The sequence below is a fragment of the Acipenser ruthenus genome, chromosome 6 (genome assembly GCF_902713425.1).
Source record: "Acipenser ruthenus chromosome 6, fAciRut3.2 maternal haplotype, whole genome shotgun sequence".
NCBI classification, from domain to species: Eukaryota; Metazoa; Chordata; class Actinopteri; order Acipenseriformes; family Acipenseridae; genus Acipenser; species Acipenser ruthenus.
In genome coordinates, this window is record NC_081194.1 from 5866934 (window position 1) to 5891464 (window position 24531).

The following is a 24531-nucleotide window of genomic DNA, read 5'->3' on the forward strand; positions in this document are numbered from 1 at the left end:
TATAAGAGACATGTCTGAAGCCCTGGATTTTTAAACAGAAACACAAAACTTTAGCTGTGTAAGCGATGAAAAGGTAAGAGCAGGGTTACGTAATGTTTTAATGATATTTTAGACAATCATGCAGGTGCAGTGGGGGCCTACATCATCTGTAAAACAATGTTTTTTTTTTGTTTGTTTGTTTTTAAACGTCAGGGCTGTATCCTGTAGTAATTTAAGAATCAGTCTTGCTAAGTTTTTGCCTGCCTCAAAAAAACAAACTTTGCATGGACTCATTCATATCAGGCCATTTTCTTGTATTGTAATATTTTACTGAATTTCTCCTCTAGGACCTTGTGAATCTCAAAGGGTTAGTGTCATAGGTAACCTCATTCTCATTGTTCATGACAACCGATTTAAACTAAATGCCATCATTTTACCCACTGAACCAGGTACATACAGTAAGTCAAATAAGACACATCAATGCAAAAGCACTTTGGCGGTTTGGTTTGTGCATTTATTTACAAATGTATCGTAATACATGGTTTCCATGTTCTATAGTACAAGCATAAAAGAGTATTTTTGTTTTTAAATAGAAAGACTGCAAATGAATACATGAAAAAAAAACTCTTACACAACATATACAATATGTATAATTTATAAATGTGAAGTTAAGACATCTTGTAATTATTGCACTTGCATATATATTTTATACAAACAAAAAAAAGAATAATCTTACAGTTTATCAGTTTTTTTTTTTTTTTAGTAGAAGTAATCAAGGATTAAATCAAGGATATTCTACCCTGAATCACTTTTTCTTGTGAAAAAAAGCCTACCCCAAGCTTTGGACAGATCGTGCCCTTTTGTTCTCTATGTGTGTACAAATATACACTAGCACTTTATTCTTACATAGGAAATGCACATATCCAAGACTACCAGAAGGAAAGAGTAGCTTTCATTTTAACCCTTTGTTACCCCAATGCCCAAACAGTGCTTGCCCTATGAGACTGTATCGGTTAGGTACGATATTATACTTAGGAAACTGACATAGTGAAGCAACACCGCATCATTGCCTTTTTTTTTCTATGTATATACATGTGATACTTTACACAGCTCTTTTCACAGCAGTTACAACCAGGTATCAATGCTAAATTCCAGTTTGTTTTGCTTTATGTTTATTTTATATCCCATGCATGAAAAAGCATTAAATTGCATTACACTGGAGCACAAAGAAAGCCCCTTATAGGTTCCAGAAGAGTAGGATGAAGAAGCTATCTTCTAGGAAAGGGAGGAAAGAAAAGTACCTTTAGGGGTTGGCGTGACATTGTTGGTCGAGTGCAACACACTGCATTCAATCAGATGTAATACCTTTTCCCTCCGCATTCTGTTTATGTTTATAAGCTACTCTGAAGGTTGTATCAGGCAGTAGAGTGCTAAGCAGAACTTTAGCTTATCAGGCTCATAAAACTGCAAGTGCTAGTGGAATGGTATTATGGGACAAATGCGACCATACTGGTTTACCAAGATATAGCTTTCATTTACCCAACCCAACAGAGCTCAAAACCCATGTAAAATATTCTGAACACGTGCTGCTCAAGAACATGTGCTGAGGAACACCATGTTTCACCTCGAACGGATGTTATTGAGATCCAGGTAATAAGGTGTCATATGTAGGGATGCTGGGGTTATCCCCCTACTTTTGGTGATAATGAAGTGCATGGGTTAAAATTTGTGAAGAGGGTGTGTAAATCTATGAACAGACACTATCTATTCGAGACCAGTCATTTCTTCTTTTATTAACCTTAAGAGGTACTGTTTACCCATTTTGTTTTTTTCACTTTATATGTGATGTACAAACTTGTTTTACTGTATATGGAATTACATATCTGAGGATTCTGCCTTATTTAGGAAGATAATTGTTTCCGATTGGAAAAATTCACACTGCGGTTTAGGTGTTGAGTCTTAAAAAAAAAAAAAAAGAAGTATGGTCCCATGGCAAAAAGAAAAGGTCATGTTAGAAACGTTGCCGTTCAGTACGATACAGTGGTGACAAACAGCTTCAGTGGGGCCAACATGGTTTAAAATGCCTTTTGTTTTTGTTTTGTGTAGCAAGAATAGGCTGTATTTTATTCAAGTACTGTTCTGATATTTTTCTTTCGACAACCTTGAGACCAAGACAGGTGTCTTCCACAAACTGTCCCATTAGCACTGCCAACCACAGTATGAAAAAGTACCATTTCAACGGAATTAACCCCTAAAACTTGAAAAACGATAGGCTTAAAAGTAAGGACCTGTCTTGGGTTAGGGGTTCAAATTAAAACCTCAGCAATTGCAGACCGCAAAACAAAAAGTAATCCGATCTGCCATATTCACAAGCAGTATGTTTGGTGATCAGATCATTAGCCCCTCTTCTGTTTCTTCACAGCTCTTAATGTCGGTGATGCCTTCAGTCCAAAGACTCACCCGGTGAGGTAACTGGATTTGAATGTGTTCTTTCTTTGAATCACCTTGCTTGCCAGTGTCTCGTTTCCCTGCATTCACAGCCTGGCGTTTAGAACAGAAGCTCCCAGAGTCGCAGTAAGACTCTCCCGTTAACTGTCGATTTTCACGGGAATGGTCTGTGCAGATTCCGAGGCTAGAGACTGGGAAGGAATGCACACTGACGCATCCTCTCTGCAGGACAGCTTTTCCCACTGACTGAGGTTATCCCTAAAAGAGTAAGCAACGACATGTGTTAAAGCAGCATTTCTTTGTGACTAAAACCAAGTTTTTAAAGCTTTGTGTAAGATTAGAGTGAAAACAATCTGCAGATTTTCATCACATGTTCTCAAATTATTATTACTACTACATCATAGTCCACAAAAAAAACTGAAAAAATGTAGGTCTAAATCAGTTGGACCATTCCTTTGAATTAGCAGTTGCTGTAGCTTGTACATCTGTCTGATCCCACAACTAACATGGCTTCAATGTGTCTGGGACAAGTGTCCAGGAGTTCCATTTCAGAACCTTGGTTTGACACAGAATTTAGCTTTTCCATATCACTACAGAGGGTGTTGTTTGCATTGCAGATAGTTCAAGGGCACTGTGGCTTCTTTTGATTATCAAGGAAATTATATGCAATTGTTTAGATGGATGTGTTTGGTTCCATATATATATATATATAACAGCAAAAACAACATGGAAACTTTGTTCCACTCAGAAACTCCACTGGCATATACCTGCAGGCTTGCAGAAGGGGACTGGATGCAGGAAATAGTTCTGACAGTGTAGTGTAACACGGGACTGCGACAGCATTGTAGAAACCAACCTGAAACAAAACAGGGAATATATAACAGACATGTGTTTAAGACAACAAAAGCAAAGCATACACCTGACCCCACTGTACCATGGAGTACCTTTCTGTCAGTCCACCAAATTTACACAAGTGGTCCCAAGATACAACATTCAATAGCCAAGCCAATCAGAAGCCATGCATATATAGGTCACTGTAACCTAGATTCTGATACCCTTAAGAACTTGACCATGGCAGTCACCATGACAAGTTAGAGGGTGGTTCTAAAGATAGATATTTGTATTTAAACCTATAACTCCACTATATCCTCCAGTGACTGGGATATGCACCCTGCATGGGTATAGAAAGAGCTGAACTACAGTATGTGTCTTTAATGAGCCATGTGTCTTTAATGAAAAGCAAAAGCCCTTTAAGGCATTTCCTGATGCGTCTACCTGCAGTCTGTAATAACTGCTGCAGAGGAGTGTGACATTGATAGGTGCCAATCAATATGCATGATGACAGAAACACAAATGCAGATTGTGATTAAGCTGTCTCGATTGTTATGTCAAGCACTGGAGGTCATTCTATTATATATTTACAACAGCATCAACACTCTTTACCTGACCCTGTGGCACTTCATCTTTCTTGTCCCTGTCCATCATAGGAATGGGCTGCATGCCTATCTTCTTCATTTCATCACCCTGAGCAGAGTAGGAAGGAAAGGGAAATCTTAGTTAAAAATAAAACAAACACTGGAAGCATACTGTAGAGGCATTGCCCATTGACTGTGTGGGAAAGCCTAACATTGCTGTGCTTATTGTGCCATTGCTGATCAGTAACAAGTGGTTTTTAGTCTCCAGCATTGACAGCTCCACACAATGTACTGTACATATATTTTACAAGCAGCTGATGAAATTACATCTTGTTTTAGGAATGTCTTCCTTTGCTGCTTTTGTAGAACAAAAAAAAGACAACCTCTGCTCTAAATTTGCAAACCATACCTCAGACCAGAATTCTGCATATATATCATTAGCGGTCAGCTTGGTAACCGGCCACAACTTTGTGACAGAGCACAGGTCACAGGCAGTCATCATCAAGCCAATCACACGATCCCTTTCGGGGCAAAACAAATAGAAAAAAAATGTATATTTCTGCTTTTGTGGTGTTATTGTTTACATTTGTTCTAATGTCATTTGTAATCGTCTTATCTTATGCTGCAATAAAGACAATATCAGTTTTATATTCCTTTCGGTAACCATAACTTAATAATACATGTATTTAATTCAAAACTAAACTATGCCTTGTGTAAAGTGAAATAAAAGTTGTTAATTTTGCAGCCAAGGACGTTGCAAATGCTCTGCGTGAGGAAGCGGATCCTAGGGTTTGCACAGTGAAGGTGACTGCCTACCTGTGCGCGTGGTTGTTGAGATCCAGTGTCCTCGAGCTCAACAGCTCTACCAGCTGTTTCCTGTTGCCGAAGTACAGTGCAAGGTCCGTGGCGATAATGGCTTTTTGAATTATCTCCAACACCTGCTCATACTCATTTGATGTCAGGTTGGAGAAAATATTGTGCCCTTCCAGCTATGAGAAAGAAAAAGATCAATAAAAAGCACAAGCTCTACTTTGAAGGCACTCTGCGTCAGAGTTTTCTTATGGACATTTCAGGAAGAAGGGGTGGGGGGGGGAGGTCTCCTTCACTAATACTCTTGATTTTTTTAACTGACAAGGGGGTTATGAGCTACTGTATCCAGGCCTGTTCTAATCCAGAAGAACAGTATAGAAACTCTAGCATCAGAATGAAAGATAGGTGCAGACGGGGTATTGCCTTCAGAGGTATTGCCTGCATTTACTGCACCGAGTATCATGCAGGATCCAATGGTGGTACTGGAATGCTACAGGGTGATGTGTTTAGTTCCTTCCTAAAGGAGTTCCAAGATCATCAAGTGAGTTCTCAAGGAGTGCTTCACAGATTACAGTAGGGTTGTACAGAACTACCTGGGTATGGGTATTAGTACTCACAATGGGTCAGGTTTGCAGGGGTCTCAAGCTGTGCCGTTTTTCTCTTATTTCAATTAATTTTGACCCGACTGGATTATAATAATAAATGTACCAACAAATATATTTTAAAAAGCACATCTCATTCAGCAAACAAATGAAATCAGTTTTAAAATAATGATGATAGTATTTTACTGAAACAGCTAAATGTACAGAGCGGTGGCTGAGCGTGAACCAGTGACCTGCGCATCACAAGCAAGCTTCTTAAACACAATGCAAAAGAGCCGGGCTCGGGTGCAATCTGTGGTTTTAGACCTTTTACCTCATCTCATCTCACTGACAGCGGACACGACAGAATCCATAACATAAGAACATAAGAACATAAGAACATAAGAAAGTTTACAAACGAGAGCAGGCCATTCGGCCCATCTTGCTCGTTTGGTTGTTAGTAGCTTATTGATCCCAGAATCTCCTCAAGCAGCTTCTTGAAGGATCCCAGGGTGTAAGCTTCAACAACATTACTGGGGAGTTGGTTCCAGACCCTCACAATTCTCTGTGTAATAAAGTGCCTCCTATTTTCTGTTCTGAATGCCTCCATTCTAACATCCATTTGTGACCCCTGGTCCTTGTTTCTTTTTTCAGGTCGAAAAAGTCCCCTGGGTCGACATTGTCAATATCTTTTAGAATTTTGAATGCTTGAATCAGATCACCGCTTAGTCTTCTTTGTTCAAGACTGAATAGATTCAATTCTTTTAGCCTGTCTGCATACGACATGCCTTTGAAACCCGGGATAATTCTGGTCGCTCTTCTTTGCACTCTTTCTAGAGCAGCAATATCCTTTTTGTAACAAAGTGAGCAGAACTGAACACAATATTCTAGATTAGGTGTTACTCTGTCTGTCTGTGTGTGTGTGTGTGTGTGTGTGTGTGTGTGTGTGTGTGTGTGTGTGTGTGTGTGTGTGTGTGTGTGTGTGTGTGTGTGTGTGTGTGTGTGTGTGTGTGTGTGTGTGTGGTAGTAGTTAGGGCTCTGGACTCTTGACCGGAGGGTCGTGGGTTCAATCCCAGGTGGGGCACACTGCTGCTGTACCCTTCAGCAAGGTACTTTACCTAGATTGCTCCAGTAAAAACCCAACTGTATAAATGGGTATTTGTATGTAAAGATAATGTGATATCTTGTAACACTTGTACATCGCCCTGGATAAGGCCTTCTGCTAATAAATAAATAATAATAATAATAATTTGCAGACTACTGTAGGTAAGAATGCATAACTTAAAGTAATTCAAGTTGATAAAAGATGATACTCATTGATTAATGTAATCAATGCTGTGATATGTTGTGACCAACATAGCCCGCGTTACGGCTCTTGAGAGTGCAGTGGTTTGTGTGTTAGCTCTACCTGCAGGATGGAGACTGTCTGGGAGAAGTGATGCTGCTCCATGGTGGAGGTGGAGTACAGAGCGGCCAGCGGGTGATCGAACTTCTGCAGGTAGCTGTTACTGTAGCCCCTGTGGTCCAGGTCGTGACACAAACAAGCCACCAGGAGTCCTTTCCGCTGCAGGAAGAGAGGAGAGAGAAGAGGTTGCCATTATCAACTACCAATGCTCTACACTCTCATCTTTAAAGTTCAACATCAAAACATTCTCAGGGGTGGGCATTCTTCAATGCATTATGAGAGAACAGCAGATCTGCCCAAGATTACCCAGTGAACCCCAGCCTCATTTTGCCTTCTTGCCACTTTTTGGGTGAATGGTATACTGTACTGTTTGAGAATGCATTTCATCAAATATTTCAAACTGGAGCTATGGTACCTGACAAACAGATGGCCACTGTTTGACGGTAAATCAGATCGATCCAACTGCTTTTCAACAGGGTTCTGGGCTTTGGTTTTATTTTTTATTTTTGTATCCAAGTTTCAGGTTGTTTTGTCAAAATGTACTTACTAAAGTTACTGTAGTAATGCTGTCTGTGGTAATGAATGACAGATGGGCAGGATAGTGATGACTTTGAAAACATTTGTATCAGTGGCCAAATGTGCTTGAACCACAGAACTCGAAACGTGCTCGAGTTGCCCCCCCACACCTCCGTTTCCATGTTTTTAAATTACTCGAGTTGGTTCCCAATTTGGGCAGAACCCCAAATTCTCCCGTCCGATTTCACTCCTCGGGCTGGCCTGAATTTTAAAGTCTGAATTTGGGCTGGGAGGAAATTACATCACTAAATGTCAATCAAAAGTGTTGTAGGGGGCGGGAACATACTGTATAATGGGACATTGTGTCTGGTATTAAAGTCAGAGTATTTGCTGCCTTGGGGGATTTTCTGAATTGCCGTTTTTCACGTAGCATGGTCACAAAGAGAAATGCCACCCAGTTTTGCATTTATACTTTAAATTCCAAAATGTCACTGCAGCAACTTGGAGAACAACAAAGAAGACCTTCTAATCAGTTAGATTAGCAAGCACTGTAAAATCAGCTCAGTTTTATATGGTCCAAACTCATTTATTTTAACATTTTGTTTTGTTTATGGACTTTGCGATACCTGCACGGTATAACAATCAACCATTTCGTTATAGAGTTTCTAACAAGCCTGGCATGAACAATTTTGTTACTTAATTAAACGCTTGTAAAAAAAAAAAAAAAAAAAAAAGTTTAACATAAAAATGAACAGTCCTACTACAGTAGCAGGTGCAGTTCACAGTGCATCAGATCAATTCCAGATTTTTTAACTCCTTTGTTGGAAATGTCCGGTCTACTTTTAATGTTTTCAAGCAAATTAGCTTCATCACTGCCATTCTCATATCCACTTTGACATCTGACACATTATTTCCTTTGTCCAGCACTTCTTTCCTGGTTCTGCTTACCAGTCTGCCAGAGGTATATGTACTGCGTGAAAAAAATGCAAAAGAATATCAAGATGGATTTATCTTTTACATCACTGAGAGTTTGACTGTAATACCGTCTGCAGCAAATGCACTTCTTGGCCTTAAACTCGCAAGTATTTCTGGGGAAAATCGGTAGTATTTTCTGCCCAGCTTGGGTAACTCGGAACAGCATGGAAATGCCACCTTTTCCATCAACTCGAGTTCTGGGAGAATTCAAACCAATTCAAGCACAGTCAAGGTATTACTTTCCACATGCATATACTGTAACAGGCCTATCATGAAAGCCAGTAATTTATACATGTGATTGTCCTGTGTTTAAAATATATATTGTCATTTTGGGAGCAAGTCTTTTAGATATAACATTATCTGTTCCATCATTGCTGTAATTATTAATAATTCATTCCATCACAGTGGCAAATTGTAATGCAGTGCCGGGAGGCTGTGAATGTGTGGGGGCCACTGAAAACAGGTCAGATGGATTTCATGTTCAATTAGGTTTGTTTATTTTTAAGGCCTAAAACAAGACAAGGCCTTCAGTATATAAACCATGTTCTTCTCATTCACACAAACAAAATCAAATACTAAATGGAAAAATGACCTAATCTCAAGAAGAATATTTACTTAAGTGTTCCCTTATCATGTTTGAATATCTTTCACAAAAAAAACAAGCAGCTTGAAACTTTGAAGCCATTCCCAGTAATGTTGTTAAAGCTGACACCCTGGGATCCTTCAAGAAGCTGCTTGATGAGATTCTGGGATCAATAAGTTACTAATAACCAAACGAGCAAGATGGGCCAAATGGCCTCTTCTCGTTTGTAAACTTTCTTATGTTCTTAATACCCTGACAAGTTCAAAAACACAGGATAACCCTGCAGTTTTCTCATTTCCTTTAACAGTTTTATTTTGTGCAGCACACCTTCAACAGAATCGGCCCTTTGCAGGCTTCAGAAATATCTCAGATATTACATAGAAACAGAATCCTCTATTAAATTTAACTGCCAACTCTCCCGTCCCTCACTAGTAGCATGCTCGTCATACACCCTATTCACATGTATGCTGTAGAATTAACAAAGGTAGCTTCATAAAGTCGAATGAAACCTGCTGATTAATGTGACGTTAACATATTGAAATGACATACCGCTTTGTAATTTTCAATACACTTAACGAAAAAACTGACAAATTTTAAATGTGACATTTCGAAATATTGTACTACTATTATGGCTTCTGGTAGACTTTTGCAATTTTCATCTTGTAGTTTCTTTGATTACATGATGTTAAATAAAATATCTGAATTATGTTCATATAGTTTCTTTTTTTATTATGTCTCAATCCTAAAATTCTAGGTGACGCAAAACTTGTGGCCGCAGCCTTACAAACGCCATCCACCAGCCACATACCTCCAGTTCTGTAAAGAGCCCCTGGTGCTTCTGCAGAATGACGTACATGCAGTGTGCTACTGCAACCGCATGTTTCCAGTTGTGATAGGGAACGCGCCGGTAGTTCTTCCTCACTGACATGGTGAATCGGCACAGCTTCTCAAGTTCAAAGCTGGACAGAGAGATAGACAGTGACAGGGGAAAAAAAAAAGACAAGGCAACCTATTAATCAGGCAGAGTAGACCTGCCCCAGATAACTAAGCTGATAACGTGGTCCCTCGCTGCACTTTGTCAAAATGATGGGCCGCTTTTGGCTTTTAATAGGCGAGGTGATGAATCTCTCAAGGTGCTCCTGTGCTTTCCTCTGTGCAAGGGGCTGGCCTGCACCCCACCCTGGGAGTGCGCTCACACGCTCAAGTTTCCAGGACTGCTGTCAGTCTGAACAGGTAAGACACTGCTGACGGGAATGACGTGTTAGGTTTTAAAAACCAGCAAAGCATCTGTTCCACAGACAGGCACACAATATTATTATAATGATGCACCTTTTAATATGCATTGTTTAAAACAAAAAACAAGACGTCTATTTTGTTTGCAGGCAGGGGATACAAAGCCTGGATATTTGGTTGAGTCCTTGATGGAACAGATCAAGGCCATGTTTCTATATTATAGAGCTCTACTGGGTACAATGATCTGTTTTCCTCCCCAGGTGCCTGGGTGCTCATTATTCGGGGATGTTAATCAGAGAGCCGACTCTGTTTTCTTTTAAGCTTCTTGTAATTACTCTTTTGTGATCCGAAGAGAGTTGCAAAAATGTATATCAAGGAATTTCTATAGTTTTTTAAATATAGATTGAGATTGAATGGAACCTCTGCAATATGGAAATAAGTAGAACAACAATAATAATAACAATCATAATAATAATAATAATAATAATAATAATAATACAGCTATGGCCAAAAGTTGTGCATCACCTCGAATTTTAGGTTTGCGACATAATACAAATTAAAATAAACTATATGAACATAATTTTGATCTTTTATTTAACATCATGTAATCAAAGAAGCTACAAAATGATATCTACAAAATGAGTCTACCGGAAGCAATAATAATGGTACAGTATTTCAGTTAGATTTCGAAATGTCACATTTTTCAATTGTTGTCAGTTTTTCGTTAAGTATCTGGAAAACTACAAAGTGGCAATTCAATATGTTAACGTGACATTATTCAGCAGGTGTTATTCGACTTTATGAAGCAAAATTAGTTTATTCTATAGAGTGATGCAAAACTTTTGGCCATACAGTAACTGTTCTCTTACTACTAATACTACTACTACTACTGTTTAGAAACATCATAATAAAAAAATTATATATATAGATATAGTATATTTTTAGCCCCAACCTGGTTTTTCCACAAGAATTATGCACCATGTAGACAAATATGCCTGGCCACAGTTCCTCAAAAGGGCTGATATCAAAGTGAAATCTAGGAGAAAGAAATGACAAATTGAGAATTGCAATGTGAATGTTGCTCCCCCTAAATTGTACTGAAGATTGTGTGCAAGTGTATCACACAATGATAGAGCATCCAAACCTGAGACGGAAATATCTGAAACTAGACTGAAAACAAAACTCTTATCACTTGAGGTTAGTCTAAAACTAAGCCAATGTTAGTACGCAACAAGTCTGACATATTTAAATGCAGAATCCTCTTTGGCAGTGACATTTTAAAGTTATTTTTAGGCATTGCTATCACAGCAAGGTGGTAATGGAGGGGTCCTTAAACATTCTAGATGGAGGCAAAGCATTAAGCCAGTCTGTGATAATGGTCCTGGAATTAAATAATTCACAAGGAGGCAACCCACTTTACTACTGTATGCATTTTAAGGGCCATTATCATCTAGTAATGGACGTGGAGTTGGCCATTTGATTAATAAACATGTATTAAATACAGCTCTCGGTTGTCTTGCCTTACTTTCAGGTACAATGTTCCTGTTTCACTTCCTGGGTAATATGACATTAGAAGTGGCTGGTTGGTTATTAGCAGGAGAAAAGGTACTGAAGGCGTGCAGACCTCCAGGTGACTCTAATGCTGTGTTTACACTGCCAGCCGACTCAGGTCCAACTGATCCCGGAGATTCTTATCATTTTTCACGTAGCGTTTACACTGCGGTTGTGCCCTGGCTTAGGGGCGAATGTGCGCCGCGCATACCATCTAAACTACAATACGTGCTTGGTGACGTCATAACGACCACAGAAGGGATGGCGGATGACAAAGGCGGAAGAGGCAGAGTGGTATTACAAACAAACAATACAGTGTCGTGTTCATATTACATAAGAACATAAGAAAGTTTACAAATGAGAGGAGAACATTTGGCCCAACTTGCTCGTTTGGTTGTTAGTAGCTTATTGATCCCAGAATCTCATCAAGCAGCTTCTTGAAGGATCCCAGGGTGTCAGCTTCAACAACATTACTGGGGAGTTGGTTCCAGACCCTCACAATTCTCTGTGTAAAAAAAGTCCCTCCTATTTTCTGTTCTGAATGCCCCTTTATCTAATCTCCATTTGTGACCCCTGGTCCTTGTTTCTTTTTTCAGGTGGAAAATGTCCCCTGGGTCCCCTGAGGTGACCAGAACTGAACACAATATTCTAGATGAGGTCTTACTAATGCATCGTAAAGTTTTAACATTACTTCCCTTGATTTAAATTCAACACTTCTCACAATATATCCTGTTTTTCACAATATATCCTCTTTTCACAATATATCCTGAGCATCTTGTTGGCCTTTTTTATAGCTTCACCACATTGTCCAGATGAAGACATTTCTGAGTCAACATTATTATTTGTTTATTTAGCAGATGCCTTTATCCAAGGCGACTTACAGAGACTAGAGTGTGTGAACTATGCATCAGCTGCAGAGTCACTTAAAACTACATTTTACCCCGAAAGACGGAGCACAAGGAGGTTAAGTGACTTGCTCAGGGTCACACAATGAGGCAGTGGCTGAGGTGGGATTTGAACCGGGGACCTCCTGGTTACAAGTCCATTTCTTTAACCACTGGACCACACAGTCTTTTTCATAGATTCCTTCTTCAATTTCAGTATCAATTTCATATTGCGGGGACTCATCTTGAAAAATATACTTATCTTGCAGTCTACGAGAAAAATGTGTATTCGTTTTGAGTGTTTGACACAACATAGCGGTCTGACCCATTTGTTATGTGAAGGATTTCACCTTGAGTAAGATAAGTAAATTTGCTGTTTATTACTGTAATAATAAACACCCTTTTGCTTTCAAAATAAATGTATTCTGTTTCTTCACCAATATTATCTCACCTTGTATATATACATAACTGTATGATGCTTAAGTCCTTTATTTTTAGTTAAAATAGGCTAAGCAGCCACAGCAATACCAGAGGAAAAAAAATTACTGTATGCAATTGCAGTTAACAAATTTTATTTTTCAAATTAGCCTTGTTACAAATACTACTACTGCAAATAAATAATAATAATAATAATAATAATAATAATAATAATAATAATAATAATGTGTTATATAAGTACACTATCTAAATTGTTTGTAATTATTGAAAACATAAAAAAAAAACTAAACGACAGGGACCGCAAATTATTAAAACAATTTTTATTTAAAACTTATAACATAACATGTAAAACGCAATTGTGTAATAGATCAACTATAATCAAAAAGTGCAGAGAGGGGGTTGCACAGATATTTCGCCAGACCTGCCGCTATTTCTCGGTATATGTATTTATTTTGTGTTTCCACTTAGAGTGCACTCTGGATTTGAGTTTCGCCCCACAACGCTATGACAGCTCTGGTTTCTTGCTCTCCCCAGTTCACGCCGCGGTTGTCAGAAACAAACAAACAAACAAAAAAATATATATATAACTATAAAAACAACAAAAAAGACGGTGTGTTTGAAGCTAAACCAATAACTAAGTGGTTTACAATAAAATAACTGGGAAAAACCATTTTTGTATAAAATTATTTTTGATAGCATCTTTTTAAATAATTCTCACCGATATACTCAAATATATTACACCTTTTGTTTCTTTGACGTCCACCGGCGTCTGCACCTGTTTAACAAAGCATAAAAGTTATCGTCAAAAGTTTACATAGCCCAATGTATGGATATTTGGGGTATGTACACTTTTGACGACAACTTAATAATAAAACGTAAATATTTACAAATACTCCACAATATAAACAGGTAATACATTCAAATATTCAAGACGCATGTGCCACAAGTTGTTGTTCTCTTTGTGACGCTGCAACGGCACTGCAGCTCCTTCCTGTTTAGATTCTGTGGGGGAGGAGCCGAGTGGCACTCACGTCCTGCGTGAGCCGTCCTAAAGTCGGGTGAGTTTACACTGCCTCTCGAACGGACCTACACTGGTGCTGAGCCACGTCTTTAGTTGGCCGTTTTTAGGACAGATGAGTCGGCCGTGTGCGTTTACACTGCAGAAAAAAGCCTGAGACGGCCCAAAGCCGTCCTAAAAACGGCCAGTGTAAACGCACCATAAAGGTGAAATCACCCAGGAAGTGCAAGACTACCTCAAAGTCAGGCATTCAAGAAAGCTTTCTTTAACCTAGTATAGCAACAGATACAAAAATATATATATATACAGTACTGTGCAAAAGTTTTAGGCAGGTGTGAAAAAATGCTGTAAAGTAAGAATGCTTTCAAAAATAGACACGTGAATAGATTATATTTATCAATTAACTAAATGCAAAGTGAGTGAACAGAAGAAAAATCTACATCAAATCCATATTTGGTGTGACCACCCTTTGCCTTCAAAACAGCATCAATTCTTCTAGGTACACTTGCACAGTCAGGGATTTTGTAGGCATATAGTCAGGTGTATGATTAAACAATTATACCAAACTGGTGCTAATGATCGTCAATATGTAGGTTGAAACACAATCATTAACTGAAACAGAAACAGCTGCGTAGGAGGAATAAAACTGGGTGAGGACCAGCCAAACTCAGCTAACAAGGTGAGGTTGCTGAAGACAGTTTACTGTCAAAAGTCATACACCATGGCAAGACTGAGCACAGCAACAAGACACAAGGTAGTTATACTGCATCAGCAAGGTCTCTCCCAGGCAGAAATTTCAAGGCAGACAGGGGTTTCCAGATGTGCTGTCCAAGCTCTTTTGAAGAAGCACAAAGAAACGGGCAACGTTGAGGACCGTAGACGTAGTGGTCGGCCAAGGAAACTTACTGCAGCAGATGAAAGACACATCATGCTTACTTCCCTTCGCAATCGGAAGATGTCCAGCAGTGCCATCGGCTCAGAATTGGCCGAAAACAGTGGGACCCTGGTACACCCATCTACTGTCCAGAGAAGTCTGGTCAGAAGTGGCCTTCATGGAAGACTTGCGGCCAAAAAGCCATACCTCTGACGTGGAAACAAGGCCAAGCGACTCATCTATGCACGAAAACACAGGAACTGGGGTGCAGAAAAATGGCAGCAGGTGCTCTGGACTGATGAGTCAAAATTTGAAATATTTGGCTGTAGCAGAAGGCAGTTTGTTCGCCGAAGGGCTGGACAGCGGTACACGAATGAGTGTCTGCAGGCAACAGTGAAGCATGGTGGAGGTTCCTTGCAAGAAGGGGCATTCAGCAGCATGACAATGACCCCAAACATACAGCGAAAGTCATTAAGAACTATCTTCAGCGTAAAGAAGAACAAGGAGTCCTGGAAGTGATGGTATGGCCCCCACAGAGCCCTGATCTCAACATCATCGAGTCTGTCATGGATTACATGAAGAGAGAGAAGCAACTGAGGCTGCCTAAATCCACAGAAGATCTGTGGTTAGTTCTCCAAGATGTTTGGGCCAACCTACCTGCCGAGTTCCTTCAAAAACTGTGTGCAAGTGTACCTAGAAGAATTGATGCTGTTTTGAAGGCAAAGGGTGGTCACACCAAATATTGATTTGATGTAGATTTTTCTTCTGTTCACTCACTTTGCATTTTGTTAATTGATAAATATAAACTATTAACATGTCTATTTTTGAAAGCATTCTTACTTTACAGCATTTTTTCACACCTGCCTAAAACTTTTGCACAGTACTGTATATATTGTAAACATGAAATAAAAAAATTAAAATGCACGTTTGCTATAATGCTGCACAAAACGGAGACCTATGATAGTATCATATCAGTACTAGGAAATAGCCTGTGAATCTATATATGCCGAGTTCATGCATTAGCATACCAGTATATACGCAGGACCCTAGTAATTGTAGCTATTAAAATAATTCCAGTTTCCACTTCCATTAGCTACATTTGTCTCAAATGTGCAGTTTTAAAAGAAACACATGTTATAGCACACATGGATTTTCCTTTTAAAACTGGATTATCTGGTACCATTTTAGCTTAATACAAAGCTATGTTTTTATTCCTTATTCTTGGATTATCTGTTTCCACTTGTACTCCCTGGGTCATTTCACCATTGCAGTCTTCTGGGTCAAAGCATGTTAGTGGCTGAAAGCATGCTAGTCAACAAGGGAAGCAGCTGATTGGTTATTGACAGGAAAGAAGCCAGTGAAGAGTTGGGGACTGTGGCAGAGCAGAACTCTGCCCTTTAGAAATTGGCAGTTATGGGGTTAAATTCAGGTGGCTGGGGTTGATTAGTTAATTAGAGTAATTAACGATCAATCAGCACCCAGCCACCTGACACAAAAGGATGCCTCAGCTTCCCATTAGGAGGAGGGAGCTGAGGAAGCAAGTTGGTGTTTGCTGTTGTTGGTTTTGTGAATTTTATCATCCAGTGAAGGCGTTGCCCAGCCTGGAAACCTTTATTTTTGTAAGTTTTGTTTTGTGTTTGAAACCTTTTTGTTTGGCCCTTGTGCCTGTTTATTTGACTATTTTTGTTGAATTAAAAAGCTTTATTTTGAACTTTATACTGTCTCTGAGTCTCAAACCTCTGTCATCCTTGTCACAGGGACAATTTCACTCTCCAGGTGAAATGACTCAGGAGGTACAAGACAGTCAAAAAGCATGGCTTCCATACAGAGTTTTCTTTAACCTAGTGTATGTTTACTATAGCAGGTGTTTCTTTCAAAACTGCACATTTGAGACCTATACAAATGAACAGATGTGCATAGTGGAGAAATTGTATGGAACTATTTTGTTTGCTACGATTACTTTAATGAAAACATCCCATGCACTCTTCTGTATGAAATATGACATATTTGCAGAAGTAATTACTAACGCAGGTCAGTTCTCAGGTACGATTCTTACAGCTCTATTTCTTTATACATGGGAACAGGAAGTGTCAGAGTTGTGAGGTTCTTCCACTCCTCTGAAGAACAGATGCTGTGATAAGAAAGTTTCTCCATAGTCACTCGGTAAATGCACTCTGAATGTCGTATCCTGTGGTACATCTGTAAATGACACAAAGTTAACTTCAATTGTTTAACAACAGTGTACAACATAACCCTTTACAGCAGGCTGGGCCATGTGAAATACAATGCCAAACATGTATATCAAGCCATTTAGGAATATGTAGAAAGCTTTTAAAATAATAAAGCTGATAACAACATGAAAATTGTTTGAAAAATAAACAACTTTAATAAACACAGCACTAAGAATTAAAGATGTAGGCCTCAAACCTGTGGATTTACTTTTCTGTCTGCACTATTTTTAAAACAAAATAATGTACATGACAACCCGACAAGTATTTTATCAAGTTACCAGGATTTCAGTTGTGCACCTTCCTGCTTTTACTAAATTTACAGCAGGAGTGGGAGGCATAAGTGACTGAATCACTTTCACAGACAGGCGATATATTCTGATTGATCACACTGGGCACTAATTAGTAACCCATTGATAACAAAAATTGGTTTCACACAATACTGGAATCACATTTCCAAGTATTTTAATGATGCTGTGAAAACTCTCAATTGTGGGTCAATAAGGAACTTATAGCTCTGTTTTGTATAGAATAAAACAGTGTTACTCTATTAAAACTAGCAAGAAACACAATTTGTTTGCAGGTAAAATATATCATTTTTTGGTTTAAAAAATAATAACAACAACAATAATTAGGACAAACGTTAAATCAGGATCTTTGATTTAAGTGTGGTCCGTTGGCTTTCAATATTAATTCACAGCATTTTTACACATTCATAGACTTGTCTAATACCACCAAACCTATTTTATTTTATAAGGTGTCTTAGCTGCACTTGAACCTGGGGCTTAAGAAATGAAAACAAACCCCTGGCATCTTATTTTCATGAGTGCTGTGAGTTTCATTTGTGGAATCACATTAACACCCTTCAGCTGGAGTGAAAAGTTACACCAAACTCCTTCTTCACTATACTTCCAAAGCTCTTCACACTGAGCTCAATTCAAGAGAGAAAGTTTGCAAACTAAACAGAGGAATGTTACAACTATGTATATCTTGCACAGCAGCTTGTTTTACACTTTTAATTTTAAAGTCTGTTTCAAAGCTCTTTTCAAAATGTCCGCTCTAGTGTACTGATAGTGTAAGGATTATTGCCCACATTGTCAAACAGGTAACACAGCAATAACGATCCATGATGTGATACGGAACAGAAAAGCCAGAGCACTTGTTATGTTTTTTAGATTATTATTATTATTTTTTTAAATCGTTCATCCTGCAGTGATTTAGAGGCCAGATCTCAAAACCCAGTGCACTAGAGCGGACATTTTGAAAAGAGCTTTGAGTTTCAAGCTATAAGTGTAAAAAGTTGTCAGGATGTTAACAATGAAAATAAAAATGGCAGGTTATGTTATTTAAACAGTTGTAGCAACGCATCGGGAGGTGTAACGCTATATTTTTCAGGACCCCGCTACTTACTCTTTAACGTCATGAAAGGATGTCTGATGCCTGCTTACATCGTGGCTATTTATGAGCTGGTGTGCTTTATAAATCAGCATAACCAGACACCCAGAAGCATGTTGTTATGACAGAAAAAACTGAAGAAAAATAGTCAAACCCATCCGCCTGTCTACAGGTAGGTGTGTCAAGATAAGCAGACAAGGATTACCTGCTCTGTAACAGAGGTTTCAGTGTGTGATATGTTATAATAGGCTACTCGCAGTTATTTAGACCTAAATGTATGGTGACATACATGGCCAGGTTTATCAAGGTCTTTACAATTGAACTACAATTTACAAGAAAAACTGGTCAAATTACAAAACTAATAACAACATATTATTAAGTTGTTTGTTATTAGTTTTGTAACAAACCATTTACATTTTTATTTTCCCTTTGACAAACCTGGCCCAAAATTGTTTTGAACAGCCTGCAAATGAGAGTGGTAAGAGTGTCTACTAGTGGTCCCCACTTAATGAATCTTTGTAAACTCAGTGCACCTTTGTTATTTTACAATTTCAGTTAATTCACGGTTAGGCCAAGTCGACAGTGAATATTTAAATATTTAATGCTCCCTGTGCAAGGATCCTTCACCATTCACTGCCTTCAACGTATATATATATATAGAGTGTGTATTAGTCAGAACACAAAAGAAAAAGGGACAACAGTGTCTGAGGTGGGACAAAAAAAACACATTTTAAAACAGGGTAAACAGGTGTTCTAAACTCCTGATAAAGTTATCTAAAGTATAGTTTTATGTTACAGTTCACTCGAGTCTTTCAGCATTGTGTTTAAAAATGGAGGTCCACTTACATTAGCACAGTGTAAGGCCAAAGCACAAAAGACTGCAAAAATTTTAAAGTTGTTCTCGTCTGTTTTACTGAAGGCACTTCCACTTAATTTATTCACCATCTGTACCACACCTATAACTGTCCCCCGGCTGACGATAGGCATGCACAGGATGTTCCGGGTTGTGTAGCCCGTGTAAAGATCCACTTCTCTGTAGAAACAGGAAACAGACACATACTAAAGGGGCAGGGGGGTTTGGTCTTTTTTTCTAATTTTTTTTATTTGGGCAATACAAAATATTATAATAAAACTCTGTGAAATTGTGTTATATTCGATCAAACTCGTAATAAAAAACACCAGAAGCTTTACATTTTAATAGCCGTCACACAGTAGACATAGACTATTCATGAAGGGATCTATCAAGTTAAAAGCAACATTTTGAATAGGGTTTAACCCCAATATCAACAGTCATACGGGGAAGGGGTACCCATAAGGCTGTATGAGATTTAACCCTAAAATAAGTGCCCCTTCTTAATGTACATGGGCCAGTTATGAAAACTATTGCAAGTTTGTAATTGTGTGATATCTGTGTGCTGCTTACCTCTGTGTCACCTGATTCCCCAGATTCCTGTAACTGCCAGGATTCTACCAAAACTGTAACTCGGGACAAACCCAGCAGCCAGGCTAGCTTTACAAAGCATTTCTAAATCTTAATCCAAGTTCCCACCTGCTTACCTGTTAAAGCGTGGGTCTGCATAGGCATCGGGAATATTAAGGACTTCACCTGTTCGTGCCACTTGCCCCGCTATTCCTTTTTCTATAGAAAACCTGAACAAAAAAGAGTTGGAGCTTTTCAATTTCCTTTGGCATTGGTGAATCAGAGCATACCTCTACAGAATACCTCTCTCTATGCACATTAATCATACCCATGACTCCAACCTCTAATATAACCATTTCTATATACTAGCCTCTGCCAGGCTTTCTTTTTTAATACAATGCATTTTCCAAAGCATATTGATTTTCCATATTTCAATTGTCAGCTCACAAACACTAGATAGCTGAGCACCTTTTGGCTCTTTCAACCCATTCCAGCCCAATTACAAAAAAATAACTTAAATAACTGAATGGAGCATTCCTGGTTCAACCAAAGACATGGGTGGAATGGACTAGAAATGCCATAAACAAGTAAAACCATAAACAGGCAAAACTGCTGTATAACTTTGACAATACTTTTTTTTGCAAAATCTCTAAATTGTGTTAGAGATATTCTTCGGTCATGGAAGACTTCCCGCCGTTTCAAAAAAGACAAGGGTGCTCTCCTTGGCACATTCAAACAATGGAAGCTAATTTATAGTGTGTTAGTGACAATGTGCTGCCACGTTCTGCCCCTGAATTGCTTATCAGTGGTTACTTGCTCAATGATTGTGCAGCACTATTTGCAACTTACGTATGTTGGTAGAAGAAAAAGAGAAAGAAAACGTTAAGAGGAAAAAAGGATATGATGATGAAGCAAGAAGGCTGACAAAAAGACATTATCTCCACATTGAAAGGGTAGACATAACTATTTAAAGCATAATCTGGTACAAGGAACAGATCTGTAATTTGAGGATTTAATTGTCAGCAATGTTTTAAAAAATGATGACAGTGGAATTCTGTAAGCTTGAAATGCAATATATCCGGAGGTAACAACAATGTCAGACCGGTCTAAGTTACTATAAATAGTTTTAGTTACAGTACAGCTTCTTCATTTCTACTGCTCCAATATGTCACCCATACTAGTTTGGTTTAAGAGTTTTCTCTGTCTATACTGTGGTCTTCCTACCACACCAGATCCCCAAGTGAAAACAGTACATTTTAATAATGTTTCGCCATCAAGGGTGTTCAATCACCAGTATACACCCAGCCCACAGTGAGGTGGTACTCACCTAATTTCTTTGGTTTTCCTAAAGACCGGCTTCCCTTCATTTTCCTCCCCAATATCAAACAAGTCAGAGTACAACTCCTTGTTGCTGTGGTCAACTTGGAAGAGCGCACACCGGTCTGCGTTCACCAAGTTTTTTGCATATATCTGAAACAGAAACAGAGGAGAAGCAGATCCAATAAAACGAACTGCAATAACAGGGATCACGCAACCTTTCAATTTTGTTTAACGGTACGAAAATGTAGGCAAGAGAACTGAAGATAATAAATGAAGAATTTAACCCAATCCAAAATTATGAACTCTGCCTCTCTATGAAGAAGCCCTTAACCGATTCAGTGTCCTTATTTGAAGACAGGCTACCTTGTCATTTTTTGGAGCATTTTTAACTGACACCACCTGTCTGCTTCCTGTTGTTTAAATTGTCTCTTTAACTACTGTATATTGTTATGATAACTTACTCTAGTTTTGTTAACCGTTGTTAACTGTTTTGTCTAAATGTAATGTATCAAATTACATAAATACAACTTGTGGTCTGATTTTTTTTAAAGTGTGGCCACGCAGAGGCCATGCACAATGTTATTTTGTGACTGGCAGCCATCTTGGCTCAGGTGTGAGGAACAGCCTGAAGCCCAGATGGCCACCCTGTGCACACCCACATGTAAATTAAGTTCAATTGAAAAAACGTGGAATGTGGCCAGGTGTTGATTGATTTTTTGATTGTCAATGAACCCCAGGCCACATGCTGTTTGAAGGACAAAGAGATGCTTGCTTACAGTGAGATAGTTCAGTGAAGGCATGTGGAGAGTAAGAGAGAAAGACTGGGAGCAGCAGGCTGTGCTCTGGTCTGTGTGGAGAGTGAGAGAGAGAAGACTGGGAACAGCAGGCTGTGCTCCCGTCTGTGTGGAGAGTAAGAGAGAGAGAGAAGCCTGGGAGCAGCAGGCTGTGCTCCTGGTCTCAGCAGGCTGTGCTCCCGGTCTGTGCACGGAGATAGCTGAAGTTTGGGTGCTGTTTATGAAGGGGTTTTGTTTAGATTTGTTGGTTTAAAATGTTTTGGTCCTGTTTTATGAAAAAATAAAAGTGCTGAATCTCAGTTTTCCGTCTGGGTTGCTATTGTTGCCCCTGACCAGCCTTGACCTTGGGACCGCTAAGCCACAAAAGAAAAATGAATGTGGTCCTTAACAGGTTAAAGGGGAACCTTGACCACCCTGACCCTATAATGACATTCTCCTGGGAATAAGACACGTTACTCGTCTGCAATGCTAATTACACATGGCCTCTTTGTTACATATCTGCGTCCTTGTGGTCTGTGTAAGTTCTAATTACAAATCAGAGAGTGCAGTCTGACTGAAATCCAAGTTTGTCTTGTCATGCTGTCCCTTGTCAATGGCCTACAGTCACAGAAGCGGATTCCTCACTGGTGACACATTCACAGTCAGTGCTCATGTTTCATTGCATACAGGCAAAATAATCCATCAATGTGCAGGAAAGGGCTACAGAAATGAGAACGCCACACAGTCATATAATCAGGAGAAAACAGCAAACAGACTTTGAGACGCAGCGAGAAATGTATTCCACTACAGAAGCACTTACCATAATATGTTCAAGTAGAGAATCTATTGCCACTATGTTATCAAAGTAAGTTCTGTAAAAAGAGAAAGAGAAAAAATAAATCTTAACAGATTTAATATATTGCGTAGAATTATTATTATTATTATTTTTTACATATAACAATATTGTGACGTTAACAATTACTATTATACCTAAAAAAAAAAAAAAAATTCAAGATGATTTAGATTTTGTACACATTTGGCAATAGAACGCCAGATACTGAAAGAAAAATATAATGTATATTAGGAATCTTTTTTAAAAAAAAAACCTTTGCTAATATATGTCCACACCAAGTTTCATGATTTCAGTTTTAAGACCGTAATTTCAGAAGGAAGTGAGTTCCAGAATAGTGCCTTTTATTGAAAAAGCTGTTTTAGCAGATGTTGTTCTACGTCTTTGCACTCTACAGTTCCCACACACAGCCTCTCTTGTGAGCCTTTTAGAGTCTTGAGAGATCTTTTTCATGAATTCCTTCAACGGTGGAGCACTTAAGCCTTCCAAAGTTTTAAATACCAGTTTTGCATAGGAAAAGTTTACAGAATTGTCAAAACTCAATAACTGGTATTTACTCAGAATGTTACAATGATGGTGATGGTATCGCATAGGGTATTTTTTTTATCCAAAATTTGTATGCCTTGCTTATAAAGAGTATTGGTTTAACTACTGATTCACTAGCTTGAGACCAAGAGGTAATGCAGTAGGATATATGGGGGGAAATTATGGTATGCAAAAACAGTTTAGCAGCATTGGTAGTTACATTAGGTCTAATATGTCTAAAATGTGCTAGATTCATTTGCAGTATCCGACTAACCTTTTTTATGTGACTATCAAATTTCAAACACGAGTCAATGATAATTCTGAAAAAATTGACTTCTGAAACTTCCTCAATGGCTTTCCCATCAATTTGACTGTTAAAATGATTAGTTGGTGGTTGCTTTATGGAGAAACACAAGTTGACTGTTCTCTTCACATTTTGAGTCAAACAAAATCTTTTATCTGGATCGTTTTGATCTTGTTTTTCAGAAAATGTCACTGCTGGATTACATTTATTCAGATAACAAATAATCACAATTACAAAATCCAGTTTTTGAATAGGCTAGTTCTTAATATATATATATATATATATATATATATATATATATATATATATATATATATATATATATATATTTATTTTATTTATTTATTTTTTTTGAGGCCTTATTAATGATATAACCTAATTTAACAAAAGAAACAAGATTGTGGTAATAATGATTAATACACAACTTTATTTTGTTTTATATTATTATTTTTTAATAAAATCTAAATCACTTTTAATGTTAGTGCACATATCGAGGTAATCCGGATCGCATTTTGATGTTTTGAAAAACCCAATTGCACAACATAATCCAGATCAAACGCGGAAATCCAATTACCAAAGTTTTGGAAAACCGGCCCCTGTAGAGTCCCCTGATTTATGTATTGAATTATTACAGCAGGTTTCCAATCTTCAGGAAATGTACCATTCAAAATGGGTAAGTTAATCTGTTACATTTGTCTTGAATGTATTTATTGTATTAATGCCACAATCCTATATCCATATGGAGACACTTTTTTGTGGTGTGTGTGTGTATGGAACCAGTTACCAGGCCGTGAAGTTGATCCTAATTCACTGGAATCCTTTAAGACCAGACTTGACAAAGTTTTGGGATGAATCAGCTACTATTGGAGGAACCGGGTGAGTACTGATTGGCTGAATGTCCGCCTCTCTTTTGTAAATGTTCTTATATTCTTATGCCACCCACATACTTTCTGAGTTAGCTTGCACATCCTTTAAGTTCTTGCCTATATGATTAAAAGCATGCCAC

General features: G+C 38.4%; 1 protein-coding gene across 2 annotated transcripts in view; it reads right to left on the reverse strand.

The window, feature by feature from the left end:
- Positions 1 to 471: 471 nt before the first annotated feature.
- The window catches only part of LOC117411341 (cAMP and cAMP-inhibited cGMP 3',5'-cyclic phosphodiesterase 10A-like), a 97857-nt gene continuing 73797 nt past the window's right edge, over positions 472 to 24531 (reverse strand). For both annotated transcript variants that reach the window (XM_034018707.3, XM_034018704.3), the window contains exons 10-22: positions 22667 to 22718; positions 21081 to 21223; positions 19891 to 19983; positions 19180 to 19366; positions 16767 to 16909; positions 10898 to 10981; positions 9521 to 9671; positions 6642 to 6797; positions 4659 to 4831; positions 4252 to 4363; positions 3871 to 3951; positions 3195 to 3283; positions 472 to 2685 (exon numbers count right to left, since the gene is read on the reverse strand). In XM_034018707.3, coding sequence (XP_033874598.2) covers positions 2568 to 2685; positions 3195 to 3283; positions 3871 to 3951; positions 4252 to 4363; positions 4659 to 4831; positions 6642 to 6797; positions 9521 to 9671; positions 10898 to 10981; positions 16767 to 16909; positions 19180 to 19366; positions 19891 to 19983; positions 21081 to 21223; positions 22667 to 22718 — 1582 coding nt within the window. In that variant the 3' untranslated portion in view covers positions 472 to 2567. The remainder of the gene's footprint in view (positions 2686 to 3194; positions 3284 to 3870; positions 3952 to 4251; positions 4364 to 4658; positions 4832 to 6641; positions 6798 to 9520; positions 9672 to 10897; positions 10982 to 16766; positions 16910 to 19179; positions 19367 to 19890; positions 19984 to 21080; positions 21224 to 22666; positions 22719 to 24531) is intronic.